We start from the raw sequence: 18,244 nt of genomic DNA on the forward strand, positions 1-18,244 counted from the left end.
AAACAATGATGTCGGGGAAAAAAGTCAACAATTTAAACCAACGAAAATATTTCGATGATTTTAAGTCACTCATTTTACATGTCGATATCTTTTTTTTTAAGTTTTAAATTTTTAAAATTTAACTTTCATTAAATAATAAATGAGCAGCGCCATGACAAAACCAACATAACGGGTTTGCGACCAGCATGGATCCAGACCAGCCTGCGCATCCGCGCAGTCTGATCAGGATCCATGCTGTTCGCTATCAGTTTCTCTACTTGTTATAGAGTTGGTAAACGAACAGCATAGATCCTGATCAGACTGCGCGGATGCGCAGGCTGGTCTGGAACCATGCTGGTCGCAAACGCACTATGTTTGTTTTGTTGTGACGCGGCTCAAATAACATTCACTTATTTTAATCGCCATTCGTTTAATATTCTTTAAAACCTTCTTTATACAACATGTACTAGAAATGCCATTCCTATATAGGCAATGCTTCATAACTTTATATATCTTATATTGTAATACAATACGACTGATACGGTTTTGTTCTGATGATCAATTTTAATTTATATTAGTGGACATTGATAACTTTGGAATTTACAGGTAAGGAAGTGTGAAATAAAATACCGGAATAATAACTAGAGTTGAATATAACCATTTTTTTCCTTCGTGCGTTATTATATTTAAAACATCATCATTGATTTGAATAAATATTCGCGTTTAATTTACAAAAAGAGGAATTGTTTTTATAGTCAGAGTAACTATGAAAACCTTTTCCAATTCTATTGAACAGATAAATGATATAATATTAACGAAAGATGTAACAATGTCTGCATGAGACATTTCTTCACGAGTGTATTAATAAGAAGGAAATGTTTGTCAAATTGTTTAAATTTTTCTTTCCTTTGTGAAATTTGGCCAGTAATACAATCATAACCTTTAAAAATCTAGAAAATACAAAATACCGCGTTAAAGAAGCTTTTAGTATTGATTGTACAAAAAATACTTCCTATGTTCTAATATCACATACTAGATGACAATCTTTTATATGGACAGTTTAAATAAGAAGGTTACTCCGTACATCTATCTATTGATAAAGACATTTGAAATGCCGATAAATGAAATGATAAAATGTTTTGTACACCGAGCTACATTCGAAAGGATGTCCCGTAGATGTCAGCACAAAGGAAAATTATAAAATATAAAGCATATTCCTGTTCTGAAAGCTACCGGTTTGCATATTTATAAATGGTCGTTAATAGTGATATATGCTTACTTCTTCTAGGTTATAAATTACATTATACTCATGTAATATTACCTATATTTAAGAAAAATAACAACAACAAAAGCTCTTGTACACATTATTATTTATTATCAGATTTGTAAATAAAAACAAACACTATCTATATACATCATACATGTCACTGCATAGAAACACATACAACAACAACAACAACAACAACATTTAATAAGCACCTTCTGCAATAACACAACTTGTATATATAAGGCTATCGTATTTCAACATGTCAAACATAACATGTATATGAACATATATTCATACATTCAAGTGTATTCTTACACTGAATATTTGTCTAAATATTTATATGTTTATGTTATATAATGTTATGTTATTCAATGAAAATATTGTGGGAACTCGTCCGGAATTAAACTGGTGTTGGCGATTTACGCATATGATTCTATTGTATACTTTCTATAAAATACTTTAAAAACTAGTGCTTACTAAATTGACGCTTATCAATAAAAATAGTTGTCATAAAACGGTGTCAGTAAAATGAGCCGCGTCACGACAAAACCAACATAGTGGGTTTGCGACCAGCATGGATCCAGGCCAGCCTGCGCTTCCGCGCAGTCTGATCAGGATCCATGCTGTTCGCTTACAAACTCTATAACAAGTAGAGAAACTGATAGCGAACAGCATGGATCCTGATCAGACTGCGCGGATGCGCAGGCTGGTCTGGACCCATGCTGGTCGAACACACATTATGTTGGTTTTGTCGTGACGCGGCTCAAATCATTATCACTGTTTTATTTCACATCTAGACAACACCAGAGACATGATTAAAGTATGATATGATGACTTGTGGCCAACTAAAGTCAAAGTTTCACCACCAATGTAATCGACACACAAACTAAGAATAATGAATACACAGTTTATATAAACGATATTTAAAATAAAGTGAGCGAAATTCGTGTCGATGACCAAACATTTAAAATAGCTAACATAAATATCAATAAATAAAAGCAAAAATGATCATAATTTCCCGACAAAACTCATACACATTAACAAAATCAACTCTAAGCATCTATGTGTTTGTTCCTTTAGAGTATCTAAAATTAAAAACAAAAATGTGATTAAAAACATATACACCGCATAAAGTTTATAAATCTACAGCGTAGAGAAATATCGTATCTATCATCGTAAAACAAATGTAACAAAAAATTTACATGTTAGGTAAATTTCAAATTTTATAACTCCAAAAATATTCCATGCAAATCAATTTCTAAGTATTTCTAAGTACATGTATTTAACACAATTACAGCTTGGTAAAAACATGACTCAATCGAAACATAGACAAAAAATTCTTTAAAGTAATAGGTCTTTATTCTAAAAACTGGGCATTAGATTTGGCCAAATTTTACGAAATGCAGCTGGTTTTTATCAAGTACGTTTCCATGGATACACAGAGACAACGACATGTCGATTACTGGTTCGGAAAGTTCGAAATATGTGTATAACAAATCACTACTGTACATTCTTGAATTCGTGTAATAAACATGTTGTTACATTTTTTTAAAATTCCAAATTACAGTGCCATTAATTGTGTGTCTTTTAATTTACAGAATGTAATGAAATGTGGTAATTTATGAAATTTCTCTTGGGTTTCACCCTCACACGTTATCTTTTGTTTGTTTTGCTTAAAAGGAGGGATGCATTTCGTGAACGTTCCTCCTCCCTGTTGGTTGAACATATTTCCTAATTTTCACAAAATATATGCGATTGGGGTTCATTGTATATGGAATTTTACCTCAGGGCTATATATCCCGAAACTGTTATAAAGTATTCCACCTTATCAATATAAATATATGTATGCCACAATGCATTGAACAGATGACTGTTTTCAACCACTCTAACAAAGCGCCTTTAGCTACACTTTCCTTATTTTTGTGTCAGTTGGAAAATGCATGTCTGAGTTTAAATTAATATTCTACACTAGGGCACATAATTTAAATATGATCAGCGTTGAGTAGCCTCGTCTTCGTAGTTGTCATAATCATAATCGGGGTGACACGTGGCACAACAGCGTTCTTCGAAGTTAGAATAATGGCACATGTTCATCTGATATATAATGCTACAATAGTCACTCTCGTCCTCACAAACTGAAAATATATATATAAAAAACATCTCTTTACATGAAAGATGTAAGAAGGCTTCCTCTAAAAATCTGGAAACAACGAGATCCCTCGGAAGCATTACTCACAACAAAATTAAATGAAAATTGAGGACTCGGTTTGATTGAGTCTGTACATGAGGGATAATGGATAAATGCAACATCCCTCACGACCCCTAGCACCGGCTTGAGCGGTACTCAATTCTCAATACTTAATTGTGCTGGCATCGATGATCCCGAAGAACCAGAAAAATAAACGACACTGAAGTGAAGTACGTGCTTCACACCTGCTGTTGTGAAGCATAAAGATTTGGAAAAAAGTGACCCCTTGGAAGCATTAATCACAACAAAATTATATGAAAATTGCAGACTCGGTTTGATTGAGTCTGTACATGAGAAAGTCAAAGAACAAACATATGATATGAGCCGCGTCACGACAAAACCAACATAATGCGTTTGCGACCAGCATGGATCCAGACCAGCCTGCGCATCTGCGCAGTCTGATCAGCACCCATGCTGTTCGCTTACCAACTCTATTACAAGTAGAGAAACTGATAGCGAACAGCATGGATCCTGATCAGACTGCGCGGATGCGCAGGCTGGTCTGGATCCATGCTGGTCGCAAACGCATTATGTTGGTTTTGTCATGACACGGCTCATATAACGCTCCCTTAGCAGCTAATTGAATACACTACCCGTTACTACAAACATGTGAACGCTAGTGAAACATTCATTCGGTCGATGCGCAGGAGAGTAGTCTATCAACTTACTAATTTGCTTTGTTGAAAAGTCAGTTTTAATAACAAAAAAAGCAATTAATTTTGATAACTGAAGAAATATATCTATATAGTTATATACATATATAAACATGTAGTACTAAGTATTATACTAAACTCACCCATGCTATCACACGGCTTTCCTTTACATTTTCTGCTGGTTTTAGGTTGTGGTATCACATTGCAGCTGCCCTGTGGAGCAATCTCACCACTGCCCGCCCATATACATGTAAGTGTTCTCGTTTTATACCCCCTTTCATCACAATTTGACACACACTGAAAAATATAACAACTTCATAACATTATATATAAAGTGATAGTTATTGTCAGTCGATCTTTTCATTTATTCGCCCTTTCGCGCATAGTAAATAAATAAAGAACAAAAGTCAGGTCAATATGCATTCCCTTGAAGGAATTAAGAAGCTAATGATGTGAAACTGTTAAACGCCATGCATTTAAAGAAATTAAAGTATCATCCAAATGATTGGATTTAAAAAAATAATATACACAGCCGATTTTCCTTTGTGTTCTGTTAGATATAGATATGACAAGTTGCTGTTTTGCAATCGGTAAACGAATATGATATGCTCGTAACACAAAAAGGCGCATTCACTTTTATCAAGGGAGGTAATGATATAACTGAAAAAATGTTTTTGCAGTATTATTGTATTAAATATACACTCATTTAGTCAGTACACAGAGATTTTACTCATCTTGACATAAATGATAATATAACTTATACTTCTACAATATGTAGGAACAAAAAGCAACATTAAGTAGAAATGCGTAAATACATATTAATATCATTTAAAATTCACTTTTAATGAATGTATATTTCATATACATGAACGGGTGATGATACTTACCTTTGACCACCTTGATGTTTCCCATTTAAATGTACAGTTTCGGTTGAAGCAGTCTCGTATATTGTCTGGTGGAAATCCGAGAGTAGAGCAATATGAAGGGTCAGTAACTGAGTCGTTAAATTCATTGACACAGTCTACATCTCGTCTCTCTATAGAATATAACTCTCTTACACAATTCTCATCTTTACACTGAAAACATAGTCACATACAAATATTCTATTAAATCATCTAAAAATATTTCAAATAGCTATAACTAAAGGTGTTTTAGTGAGTTAATGATTAATTTTTCATTTATTCTACATTCGTATCCAACTGACAAATATTGTACTCGCCTAGCAGAGCGTCCGATATAGTTTCGCCAGCTTGATACTCATACAAATATATCGTCATATTTCAAAGGAAAATGTAAATTAACATAATATTAACCACAGTTCTGAAAAAATAGTTTGAAATGATAAAAAATGTAAATATCTTGTTTTTGGATATTGTATGTTATAAGTTTATATAAGGAAATGCTACCGACAAGTATTTTTAAAAAATGCGGAACACTTTTTTTCGTGTGACTTTTATTTTGAAATTAAGATAAAAGACAACAACGTAAAAATATAGCAGAGAAATCAATACCTGCGACCATTCCCCGGTCCGCCATATCACACACGGGTTTGTATTACAACTTTGAATCATGGGTGGCTTTTGTGTTGAGCCTTTATAACATTCCTCCTTTGGTAAAATTTCATAATAATCTAGCGTAATAAGTTCACAACTAAGATTTCTAGACTGAAGTCCTCCTCCGCACGTGACGCTGCATCTTGACCAGTCTGTAGATATCAGGGTCAGTGGTTTTCTTGACCTATCTATGGGGTCAGTAAACATTACTGTCTTGTTAAGTAGTGAGTATTCTTTACTGGCTTTACCTGTTAAGAATTTTTCTCTATAAACTGTTGCTTGTAAAATATCAAAAGTTGATCCAAATGCAATGGACACGTTTGCTCTGAGTCCGCCTACCATACAATTATAGACGGCGTCGTCTCGACCTGGAAGAGCGTGTCTTATTCTTAAAGCACCAGATTTTGAAACTCGCGCTCTTTTAGAACGTCTAAATTCACTACCGTTTTTAAACCAAGTTATTTTCTGCCCATCTAATCCAACATGAGGACATTTTAAAATAATATTTGTTTCTGGAAGAATTTTAGCTTCCATTCCAACAATCAATTTTAGTCGCGATAGTTTACTTAATTGGTAGAATTTGACGTTTTTGCTTTTAATCATTGGATCCGGACATGACGTCATATTGCACATCATTTCTGTGTCCGGTTTCAAAGTCATGTCACATCCGGAACGAGACACATTCACTAATTTTCCGTTTCGAATCTTCTGGCACTGTGGACGTCTTACACGAATTCCAAGTCCGCACGTGACAGAGCACTAACAAAACAATACAGAAATATGAAAAAATTCTTATCAAAACAACAAGAATACAAAACAGTGCATGTACAAAACAGGTTTCTTTATCTAATTTTGAAGGTGTAACGTCAATGCAGCTAAGTTTGAGGAATACTGACAAACAGTTTATTTAGTACGTTAAAATGATATCAAGAACCAAGCAAGTTTGTAAGATTTGACAGTTATCTATGATTCTCAACCAAATAATGTTAAAGATATATTATGTTGAAATTTGATATTTGAAAAGACTGATACATGCTATACAGTCTATTTTTAAATTCAAAAATACACATCTTATGAGTACACAAAGGGAAGATATGTAACGTTTTAAACTAAACAAACACTAAAAAAAACACTAACAGGTTTTCAAGAAAGGACCACATTAACTTAACCAGTAATTGGGACTGCAGTTTCCCAAACATAGTTTTTGGATTCTCTTATTCAAATTAGACATGTTCATTGAAAATTTTCCACATTTCAATAAACTGCAATTAAAGTATTTTACCTCAAGATGAACACAGTAAATCTTTAACCAAACAACCTATATGCTGAAGGGACATAGTTTCATGAATAAGAAGAGGTCCGTGCAAAAATTCTTCTGAGCTAGAGTTTTATTGTTACATATGAGCCGCGTCATGACAAAACCAACATAATGGGTTTGCGACCAGCATGGATCCAGACCAGCCTGCGCATCATCGCAGTCTGATCAGGATCCATGCTGTTCGCTTACCAACTCTATTACAAGTAGAGAAACTGATAGCGAACAGCATGGATCCTGATCAGACTGCGCGGATGCGCAGGCTGGTCTGGATCCATGCTGGTCGCAAACGCACTATGTTGGTTTTGTCACGACGCGGCTCATATATAGATATGTAATATTCAGATTAGAATAAGTAATATCGGTTGACATACCTTAGACCAGTTGCCGACATACCATTGTCCTGGACAATCTAACGTGTTACATGATGTGCTGTTATCTGGTATAGGCCGGCTACACATGAAATCTTGAAATACACAAAACGTGTGTGTTTCTAAATTATTCTAATTCCAGACATCATAAATGTTTGAACATGTTTTTAATGAACTTTGTAAGGTATGTATAAAATGCATTAAGAAAATCCAATCATAGATGGTACTAACTTTTCCACGTTTCATTTTGATTTCAAAATTGTTTGAATCAAGTTTGCACCATCATATGCTAATCTTACTGGACTTTGATTTTCATTGTCTTTTAAAATTGATAATCATTTCAGGATTATAGTGTTTGTTAATTGGATAATATTTTTGTACGTACCTGGTAGGTTTAAAACACTTGGTCCCTGTGCAATTTCCTGTATACATTTCACATCTCTAGACTTGATACCACCACCACATGTGGCAGAACATTCACCAAAATCACCTATTTCCCATCTGTTAAATATGTGAAAAATATGATAAACACATGATGATACGAATCTTATTCAATTTGCAGGATTTTTGTTTTCATATTCTTTCATATCATACCAAAACTTTTTGTAATTAATGAAGGTGATTTGTGGCATCACTAGGAAGGCCATCATATAATTGAACAACTTCTTTTGTAGTTGCGCTACCTGACTATTCAAACTCTTCCAACTCTTTTTTTTTGCCAGCACATAGGCTATATTATTTATTATTGAAAAAAACCCTACGAATGGACAAAGAAGTGGGTAACGTAACTTCAAACAAATACTTTTTATAATGACCCAATCTTTAAAATGTGCGTTTATATATACGTATTGCATCAAGGTAAATGATTCTATTCTATATTAGAATAGATAATATATTCTATTGTATATATTGAGGATGTTTAAGTTTCCTCTATGTATACAGGATTTATTTTCATCGAGTGGTATGAAATATAATAATTTCATTCCACTTTTTTTTCAGGGAAAATAAAAATACGCATTTTATTTCATCAATGTTTCTCAGCATTTCATTTATAAGTATATAATAAATATACATATTTGTATTTGAGACGCAAAAATGTCGAATATTGCAGAGTTATTTTAATATTGTTCTTTAATGCCGCAAGCATGATTCATAACAGCAAAGTTACCTTTGAGGACACGGTTTGACATTACATATTCGCCTTTCAGCTTGAACATGCGGCGCCTCAACACAAAATTTGTCATCTACAATCGTCTGGTTTTCCTTAGTTTTACATTTCAGTATAGACTCTTGTATTCCTGAAATAGTAACATCGTATTACTTATAAATGTCCTGTCGTTTCCTCAATAAAATTTGTATTTGTGTTCTATGATATATTTAACTTCTACTAAAATACGGGTTTCCAAAATAGTAAACCCATGTTATTGCGACCAGTACAACTTCCTTTGCAACAAACAAAGCAGTAGTTAGCTATAGCGATTATCTACCTTTACTGTATAAAAAAGGGAAAAAATAATTCAGAAATTATGACAGTACCGCCTAAGCAAGTATGACTACACTCTGTCATGCCATCTGGTACCCATTCATATAGGTCATAACACGGTTCTACCATACATGTTTCGTGCTCAGCCGGCTTCGTCTCTGAAAAAAATGTAACAGGGATAAATAAAATTACAATAACACCAAACAAAAAAAAAAGTGAACAAACTTCAGGTACTTTAAGTGAAAACATATCTTTGTCTTTTTCAGGTTTTTGCTAATATCATAACGTACATTTGTACTTTTAATCTCAGTTGTATTTCAGTTCACAATACATTTAAATCAAGTCTTTTTTTTCAAACTAAAATATGAACAGTGATTGGGATGAAAACAGGTTTCTTATCTATAAAATATATGTTCAAATATTATTTGTAATTATCTAAAATATTTGAACTAACCATTGCAATCTTCATCTGGAAGGTCTGAGAAATCGTTGAGATACCATAGGAATACCTGACAACGTACAAACCGGAACCGGATACCCTCTCCGCACGAGGCGCTGCACGAATCCCACGTGGTCGTTACAAATCTGACAAGGAAAAAATACAACATTTCAACTCTTGTTTGATTATGAAGATTTCGTTCATTACTTTGACATTGGAAATACCTTTCCGTTAATAAAACACCTGTGTGCGAGCGTTGGAAAGAAAATAAATTCGTTTGGCGTTTGTTGGTATATGATAGGTTTGTGGAACACAGATTGACATTATCACACCAGGATGCGATTAAACAGTTAAATCTACTATCTACAAACGTTATATATCAATTTTCTCTTACTTCTGCCATGCATATTTTTTTCAAAAATAAGAAAGACCGGATAGACTGCTTGATTATAATGATATATTGTGTATTTTAGGAGATTTAGACTTTAGTTAGGAGATTTTGTCTTCACTTGTTGTAACCTTGTAAATGTGGAGAAGTGAACAGAAAATAAGTTTTTACGGTTAGAAGATAATAACTGCCAATCAAAGTCATAGATATATAGAGCAAAGGTTACGATAAAATATTAAAGCTTCAATTCAGACGGTTTATCTTAAAAACTGAAGAACTGATCTAAAGGTAATAATTCACTATACAATTTTAATGAATAAGTATGACTGTTAAACCTGCAGGAGCTGAAATTGATTATCCTTTGTAACCAGTATGGTATATACAAACCAGTCGCAACCAGGGAACTCATTTTTGTATTTTTTCTTTTGAAATTCATTTATATGGCAAAAATGACAAATATATAACTTAAATTCCCCTTTTCTGAGGTGTGCTTAAAGGGTAGAGGCATCAGAATTGCTGCCGCCGTTTATCCCTGCGTGATCGTATAAGGCGACACAATGGGTTCGTATTACTGGAGTTTATGCATCTCTTAGCTCCAGCAAGTGGGCGGTTTTGACCAATGGTGTAACTTTAAGTTTGTGAGACCCGAGGTTAACTAAAATTATCTTTCCTGTTTCGGCGCTAAATTGTATTGGTGCACCGTAAAACCAAACCAAACCATCAAACATAATTCAAATTCGGTAGGTTTAAGGATTAAATGAAAAGATGATTATCATTTTATACCGAGGTTCATATAAGTCCTCTTTTGTTATAGCTTGATCTCCCTGTGGCATGTCATCTGAAATCTTTAACTGACCAACTTTTCTTTCCTGGATGTCACCTAATCAATATGTAAATAAGTCATTTATATATCAGATATAGCGAGTGTTCATGCCTGCAGTAACTGATACATTAAGTAACAGAATTCACTATTTGAAATTAAAAAAAGAATTTTGATTAGATGAAAACACTGCTCGCATTATTAAGAAATTAATGTTAAATTTCATTTAAATAGACAAATTAATTCACTTATATACTCTCAACTCTACCATGTCTACAATGGTAACCTATGATAATCATAATAATTTTGATTACAAACTCAAAACTATTTTACTGGAATGGAAATGAGAACATTGACATTCTTTTTTTCTCATTATTTACTTAATTGTGATTTTAATGGTGGTTAATAACAACATTTTTCAAAAATTATCAGCTCAACTGTTAAAGTTTTTTTTATCATTATTTAAAAGATAAAGTTATACCATTGAGATCGTAACACGTTATGCCCGTGCTACATATCTTCTCTGTACGTGGTTTGTCCTTGACATTACAATAATTATCTCCCACGTGACGACATATTACTTCACGTGTCTGTATACCTGTCCCACAACTTACGCTACACTACAAAACATCAGGTATACGAATGTGAAATTAAATTCAGTAAAACGTTAACATATGATTTGATTTTCTTTAGACCGGGCGGTCAAGGATAACCTTCAAAAGTTCAAGCACTTATTTCCAGTAGGGTCCTTACCTTGGCAGACTATGAGATACAAGGGAGTCCGGGAACCAGTCCATAGCTTTTATTTAATAGACCCCTTAGTTCTTTTACACGCCAAGTGCATAGCACTGATATATAAGAGGTTACCTTGGTTTTCTTTCCAGTTAGCCTCTTGGTAGGTGGGAAACACTAAATGTGTTTCAGAAAAATCCCAAGGGTGTTACCCAGTATCGAACCCGGAACCTTGGGAGTGACATAAGTATACCATGTTGGATGAAAATGATAATTAAAGATTTTAAGTAGAAACCACATTGATTAATATTAATTATAACTTTAATGTAGGTCGTGAATTCAATAGATACAGCTTGTTCCTAAATTTGTGATTTTAACAATGCAATAAGATGACTAAAGAAGTAAGTTGTTATAATTTAATCATAGATTTATGAAATGGGCAGACACTTAAGACATTTCAAAAATGATATGGAAAAAAATAATCTTTGCTGGTGGGGAGTTCTTGTATCAGTATATATCGGGTTTTAAATCAAAACAAAATGTAAATGTATCTTAACATTTAGTAAGACCGTGTAAAATGGTAAATTGTAAGCCATAGTGTAAAATCAAGTGACAACTATTTGCTAAACTATACAACTATCGCTTTGTTTATTTCAAATCATGTTGTACAAATAATTCACATCAAATCTCTATAAATATCCTTTAGAAATATTTTCTTTTATTCTTTTTACATAATTTTGTATTAGTTTGAAATACTTGAAGTCCACTTACAACTGTCCATTCCCCGGCATACCAGGTGGGACATATATAACCATTGCACGATTTTCTCGAGGAGGGCCTTGTAGAACTTTCACAATCACTGTCCTTCATAAGCTTCTGTGTACTGTCCTCAAATGTCTGTATACACGTGACCACCCGCCATGACACTCCTCCACCACAATCACGTGTGCAGTTCTGCCAGGGACCAACACGCCACCTGTATGATAAATATTTATAAAATCTATAGCATTAAATATTGTTATATATTAAAAAATGAAGAATTAAACTCGTATTTTACGGCGTATAGTTATGTAAGTTAAAAGTTGTTTTACTAATTTAGTTAATACTAATTTATTTTAGAACCTTTAAGCTTAATGAAACACTCTCGAATCCGTTTCTGGTACCAACCAGTACTAAACAATAAGTTTCTTGCTCACGGAAACAACGGCTTGTAATTGACTGGGTTTTAAACCCACGTGGCTATCAATCTTTAGATTACTAGTCCTACGCGTTAACAATTCAACCTCTCAATTGATTAATTTATTAACGTATAGCTGAAATAATTTTAAAAACAACAATAACAACAATTATACAATAACATGATTACACATTAAACCTATCTTTCTATTGAAGAGCTAAAGAGAAAACTCAATTTTAGAATATTAATATGTTCGTTACTTAGACAGAAAGAGAAATCTTACGCGGGTGGACACGTGCCAGGTCTGCACGTGGCTCTCGTGTCTGTAGGCCGCTTTATATCATTACAATGAATGGAGTCCATTACTCGACCTTTGTACGAATCAAAACACAAAAGCCGTTTGTCTTTGACACCTGTCTTACAAAGTGAAGAAAGTTATAATTCATTATATTTCAATAATGTTTCATCTTAAAGTAAAATGTTCGTTAAAGTTCAATCGTAGGAAGTAATTTATCATCGTATCCTTGGCTATTTAATGTATCGCTATTAATACAATAAGCGATAACATTTAAGAAAAAGAATTAATTTAACTGGAGAAATGTTTCCATTTGTACAAGTTAACCAGAGATGTACGACCTTGTAACAAAGGACAAATTATATAAAAAAAAGTTTGAATAGGCATATGTATAATGTTTGTCGGCATGAAATGATATACAGTAATGAGTTTTCTATTGTCTGTCAAATTGTTTCGTATTTCTAAGATGAAGAGTTTTCGAATGTATCAAAAAATTTGGTACATGCAAATGTGATACTACCTACACCGCACGTGACCGAACACGAGCCAAATCCTGTCTGAATCCATCGATAGCGTTCTTTAGTCACGTGTTCTTTACCGACGCACGTTCTGTTTTCACCACCACATACCCCACATCTGTCCTCAACTGCTTGAGAATATAGTTTGTGATCACAACCAACTTTCTGAAAAAAAAAATTTGAGGCGTAAGTATAGACTTGTATGTTACATAATTCATTTCAATTATATCAGGCAGATATCTTAGGAACTTGTACATTGTACTTTTGTTGTTGTTGTTGTTGTTGCTATTTTTAAAGAATTGTTTATATTAAATGAATATGACTAGAACTTTTTTAATTTGAAATCAAAATAAAATTGGATTGAATTATTTTAGACGAAGTGCTACTTACCACACATTGTCCATTAATACACATGTCTAAAGAATTGTTATGGCACATTGTGCCGTCTAGGACTTTAGGCGCTAATATGGCGACCATATTGGTACCCTCGGCAATACACGACAACGCACATGGGTGAAGCGGATCATGGTGTGTCAACCATTTAAACACGTGACCGGAATACGAACCATCGTTATACGCAGCACATTGTTCTGACCGGAAGTCAGGTACACCGGACTTACAGGGCTATAAAAAAAAGAAAGGTAATCATTTAAATGAGCTTGTTTTGATTGGAGTTCATTTGTATACCATAAACGTAGGTGGCAACAAAGGTATTACCAAAACACATTTTGGTGGATAAAAACAATTGTTTAGCAAAGGCGAGTTGGTCTTGTAGTTATGATGTCTACTTTACAAACCACGTATCGTAGGTACGATCCCTACTTTGGCCAATACTCAATTTCCTCAAATGACACTGGTTAGTTCAGGGAAACGAGAGTGGTTCAATGACGTTTAAGTTTCATTCACAATCAGTTTGAATGACCATTACTGAGAAATATGAACACAGCCATACAGATATGAAATAATTGCTTCAGTGAAGTTTTGAACATGAACATTTTAAATTTTAATTCTATCATTTTAACTGTTACCTAATGAAAACAAAATTTAAATAAATACAATTTGTATATTTTATCAAATATTAGGTCGGGATTAGTTTACCTGATTATTACAGGTGGAATAAAGAATTCTGGGGCCATGACATCTATAATCGTGTGATCGTCGTCGGATACATTTGCGAGTTTGATACTTGGCACCACCATCACATGTCCGAGAACATTCACTCCAGTCACTCCACTCTGACCAATAACTCCCACTTATCTCTGTCACTAACTGAAAATTAACATCACAATATTAGCAATGAAATAAAAGTAGGAGTAAGTCGAGAATGTTCATGCCATATAGACGTCGACGTTATTTTGTTGAATTTCACTACACAATGATATGAGCCGCGTCACGACAAAACCAACTTAATGGGTTTGCGACCAGCATGGATCCAGACCAGCCTGCGCATCCGCGCAGTCTGATCCGGATCCATGCTGTTCGCTTACAGACCCTATAGCAAGTAAAGAAACTGATAGCGAACAGCATGGATCCTGATCAGACTCCGCGGATGCGCAGACTGGTCTGGATCCATGCTGGTCGCAACCCCATTATGTTGGTTTTGTCGTGACACGGCTCATATGTGAATATTTTACGGTTATCTCACAAGAACAGAACAGAATATTTATTTCTTTTTGCAGATATGAGCATAGCTCCTCGTCTACAAAAATAATGTTTACAATACATAATCAAAACGCAAAATAAGCATATCTTACATGTACAAAAAATATAGAGAGAAACGAAACAAAGAGGCACAGCATATGTCACATATAAATCACCAAGTAAAGACTGATCTAGGTTTGTGAAAAACTTTGAATTAACAAATTCAGACTCACACTGGATAACATACGTGTGATCTAAAAGAATTTCTTTTAAATTCAACTTAATTTGTACAGGATAGAAATATTTATGACTTTCACGTGTGAATAAATGTTGTAAAAAATATTTATTTTACATGTAAGTGTTATATGTTAAATGTTATTTAGATTTGATTGTGCCTTAAATGGATAAGGTATATATCCCAGTATGAAAGGTATCCATGTTATTCAGATGATATAAAAGGTTTACAGCGGGAATCAGATCATTTGAAAAGATAATTTCACATGTCATAATTTGAAATGTAGATAACTACTTTGCATTGACAGGAATTTTTAAAGCTAGGATTAAGTTTCAATGTGACAGTTTGTTTACAGCTGGTATACGGTAAGTGAAGGTATACGGTAAGTGAAGGTATACGGTAAGTGAAATGACAAGATTTCAGATCATATATTTAAATATATGTTCATGAAGTTTTATTGTGTAATGAATAATTTCAATTAAGATGCGTATGACACCGTTTCTGACAGTTATAATAGCAGCTGCTTATAATGATTATTTTAGCATCGATGTAAATTAACTCAAACAAGTTTAGTTAATTGTCGTAACACTATGCATGTGACATGCATTGAACATAATAAAATGTTTGCATTACTTTCCAGTTGTTTCTTTTTTTCTAAACTACCGAATCGGGTTTTTATGTAATATCGTAAAAATAATAAAATATTTCGTTATTTTGTATTGATTTACAACAACGAACCATAATGAACATTTTTCGTTTTTAAACAGTTTTTGTACAATTATGCTGAATCAAACCGGAATCAGTAAATTCATATTCATCCGCCAGTTATCTCCCGAATATTCTCCCCTTACAGATAAAATATCACAATTTATATGAATATGAATATCGCATATTTAACGGTAAGTATAACATAATTGAATAGTTTGGAGTAATCAGGGTGATTTATATCCGGTAATGATTAAAGAATCTATGTACATACCATAATGTTATTATGAATATACACTAATGTGGTATAGCATCATGTGTTATCAAATGTACACCACCATCATTTGTACATCACCATGCGGTAATGATAGAATAAATATACACCATCATTTTGTACATCACCATGCAGTAATGATAGAATAAATGTACACTATCATTTTGTACATCACCATGCGGTAATGATAGAATAAATGTACACCATCATTTTGTACATCACAAGGCGTAAATGATAGAATAAATGTACACCATCATTTTGTACATCACCATGCGGTTATGATAGAATAAATGTACACCATCATTTTGTACATCACCATGCGGTCATGATAGAATAAATGTACACCATGATTTTGTACATCACCATGCGGTAATGATAGAATAAATGTACACCACCATTTTGTACATCACTATGTGGTAATGATAGGAGAATATATGTAAACCACTATCATGCGGTACATTATCGCGTGTTAATGATAGAGGAATATATGCTCATCATCATTTGGTATATCATCTTGTGGTAAAGATTTAGGTCTTCAGTGAACCTGTTTTTGTACTTTGACAGGACGAGTACTGATGAAAGAAAAAAATGTTAAAAAGCGGCAGCAGAACTACACGTGGTATAGATAGATATGTTTACACCATCATGAGAGTAAAATGAGGCTCCTACATCATTACTGATAGATACCAGCATGTTAAGACATACACAATTAAGATGAAAAATGTACAGATTAATACCACAAAAAAACGTTCGGTTTTATATTTCCTGGCATTGATAAATTCTAATTATGTTCTGTATTATATTACTGATACGAGAGGCAATCTTTCAATGATGCTGAAAATTAGGAAGCACTTGATTGCATATCATTTTAGATAATTATCTTCCACTTCAGAATGAAGATCGCCCACAACGAAGACTAACATACTCTAATAACTTTCAAGATTTACAATTAAAGATAATCAAATAGGTTAATCTACGGCAGAAAACGATTTAAGATTTATATTAGTTTCAATTAGACAGTAAGTAGTTAGGCGATGATTTTTTCTGCTTTTAATTGGTAAAAAAAATCATGATTTCAGGTGATCAAGTATTTTAGACCGTCACTAAATTGTTCTCTTCCCAACCAAATAATAATTACCTGTTGTATTCTCATATCTTTTAGTGAAATTGTAATGATTTAGAAAGTTATCCTGCTAATTTTCCACAAATATTAAGCAGAAGAAAGTGAACAACCCGCAAAACATTTGAAATAACTCGAAACACATTTTGTTATTTTTTCATTATCATGGTATTGTTTTCATCAGATCGCAAACTCCGTGTGTTCATTGACTATGAACTACACATGTTGAAAAAAATCATTTTAAAAAGTGTAATTTGTCACTACAATAAAAAGTTACTGTAACTGTTTTGACTTTTCTAATTGTAGGTTGTTTTTTGTTATTGTTGTTTAAGTGCACATATCACTGAAAGTTCAGGTGTCATTGCAGAAATCGACATACGTAAATACACGAAATATGTCCGGAGATATGCAAACCATATCTACAAACCATTTAACCTTGAAGAAAAAAAACTTTAAAGTAAAAATTGCTGTTTTTTCACTTGAAATCATCATTCTTAACATAAAAAACATGAATCATGTAACATCGTTTCCAAATAATCATTGCCAATATCTCTTCCATATCACCAGGGAATCATGGGAAGATTCATTGAAAGATATATGACCTTTGTGCACTGTATAACATTACATAAACTATCTTGTAAATTCATTGAGTGAATGTTTTAGACTAATTGGTAAGTATGTAAAATATCGAGTGATTTAACATCATTTCAGATGCCAGGGAAAATTGTATTCTCATACCACTAATTAACTAAGCACCATCTTGTGGCGTATTTCTTGGTTTATTTGTTGTCTTTTCCAGGCGTTCCGGTACATTTGCAATCAATGAGTAAAAGTTATAGTTAAAACATATACCAAAATAACAAATCAGGTACGAACATAAGTGTCATGTGCTGATTATCAGATTAATATTTAGTATATGTCACGTGACTAACATCGGTTATATACAGTACAACAACCTGTCGGCTTTGGCAGACATTTCTTGAAGATTAAACATAATTTTCATTACGTCACATAAACTGGCGTTATATAAT

At 33.3% G+C, this 18,244-nt stretch overlaps 1 protein-coding gene across 2 annotated transcripts; it reads right to left on the bottom strand.

Annotated features, from left to right (window-relative positions):
- Positions 1-2,620: 2,620 nt before the first annotated feature.
- On the bottom strand, positions 2,621-14,507 carry LOC132719867 (ADAMTS-like protein 1; the record flags this gene model as incomplete). Of its 2 annotated transcripts, none has more annotated exon segments than XM_060703799.1 (16): positions 2,621-3,381; positions 4,291-4,444; positions 5,035-5,223; positions 5,659-6,459; positions 7,390-7,481; positions 7,772-7,887; positions 8,555-8,684; positions 8,923-9,027; positions 9,324-9,454; positions 10,480-10,576; positions 10,998-11,136; positions 12,020-12,224; positions 12,709-12,842; positions 13,245-13,403; positions 13,629-13,862; positions 14,337-14,507. In XM_060703799.1, coding segments are annotated over 16 exon segments (3,000 nt in total), but the record flags the coding sequence as incomplete, so codon positions are not given.
- Positions 14,508-18,244: the final 3,737 nt, after the last annotated feature.

This window comes from Ruditapes philippinarum, unplaced genomic scaffold (genome assembly GCF_026571515.1).
Source record: "Ruditapes philippinarum isolate M1 unplaced genomic scaffold, ASM2657151v2 ctg7362_1_1_1_1, whole genome shotgun sequence".
NCBI classification, from domain to species: Eukaryota; Metazoa; Mollusca; class Bivalvia; order Venerida; family Veneridae; genus Ruditapes; species Ruditapes philippinarum.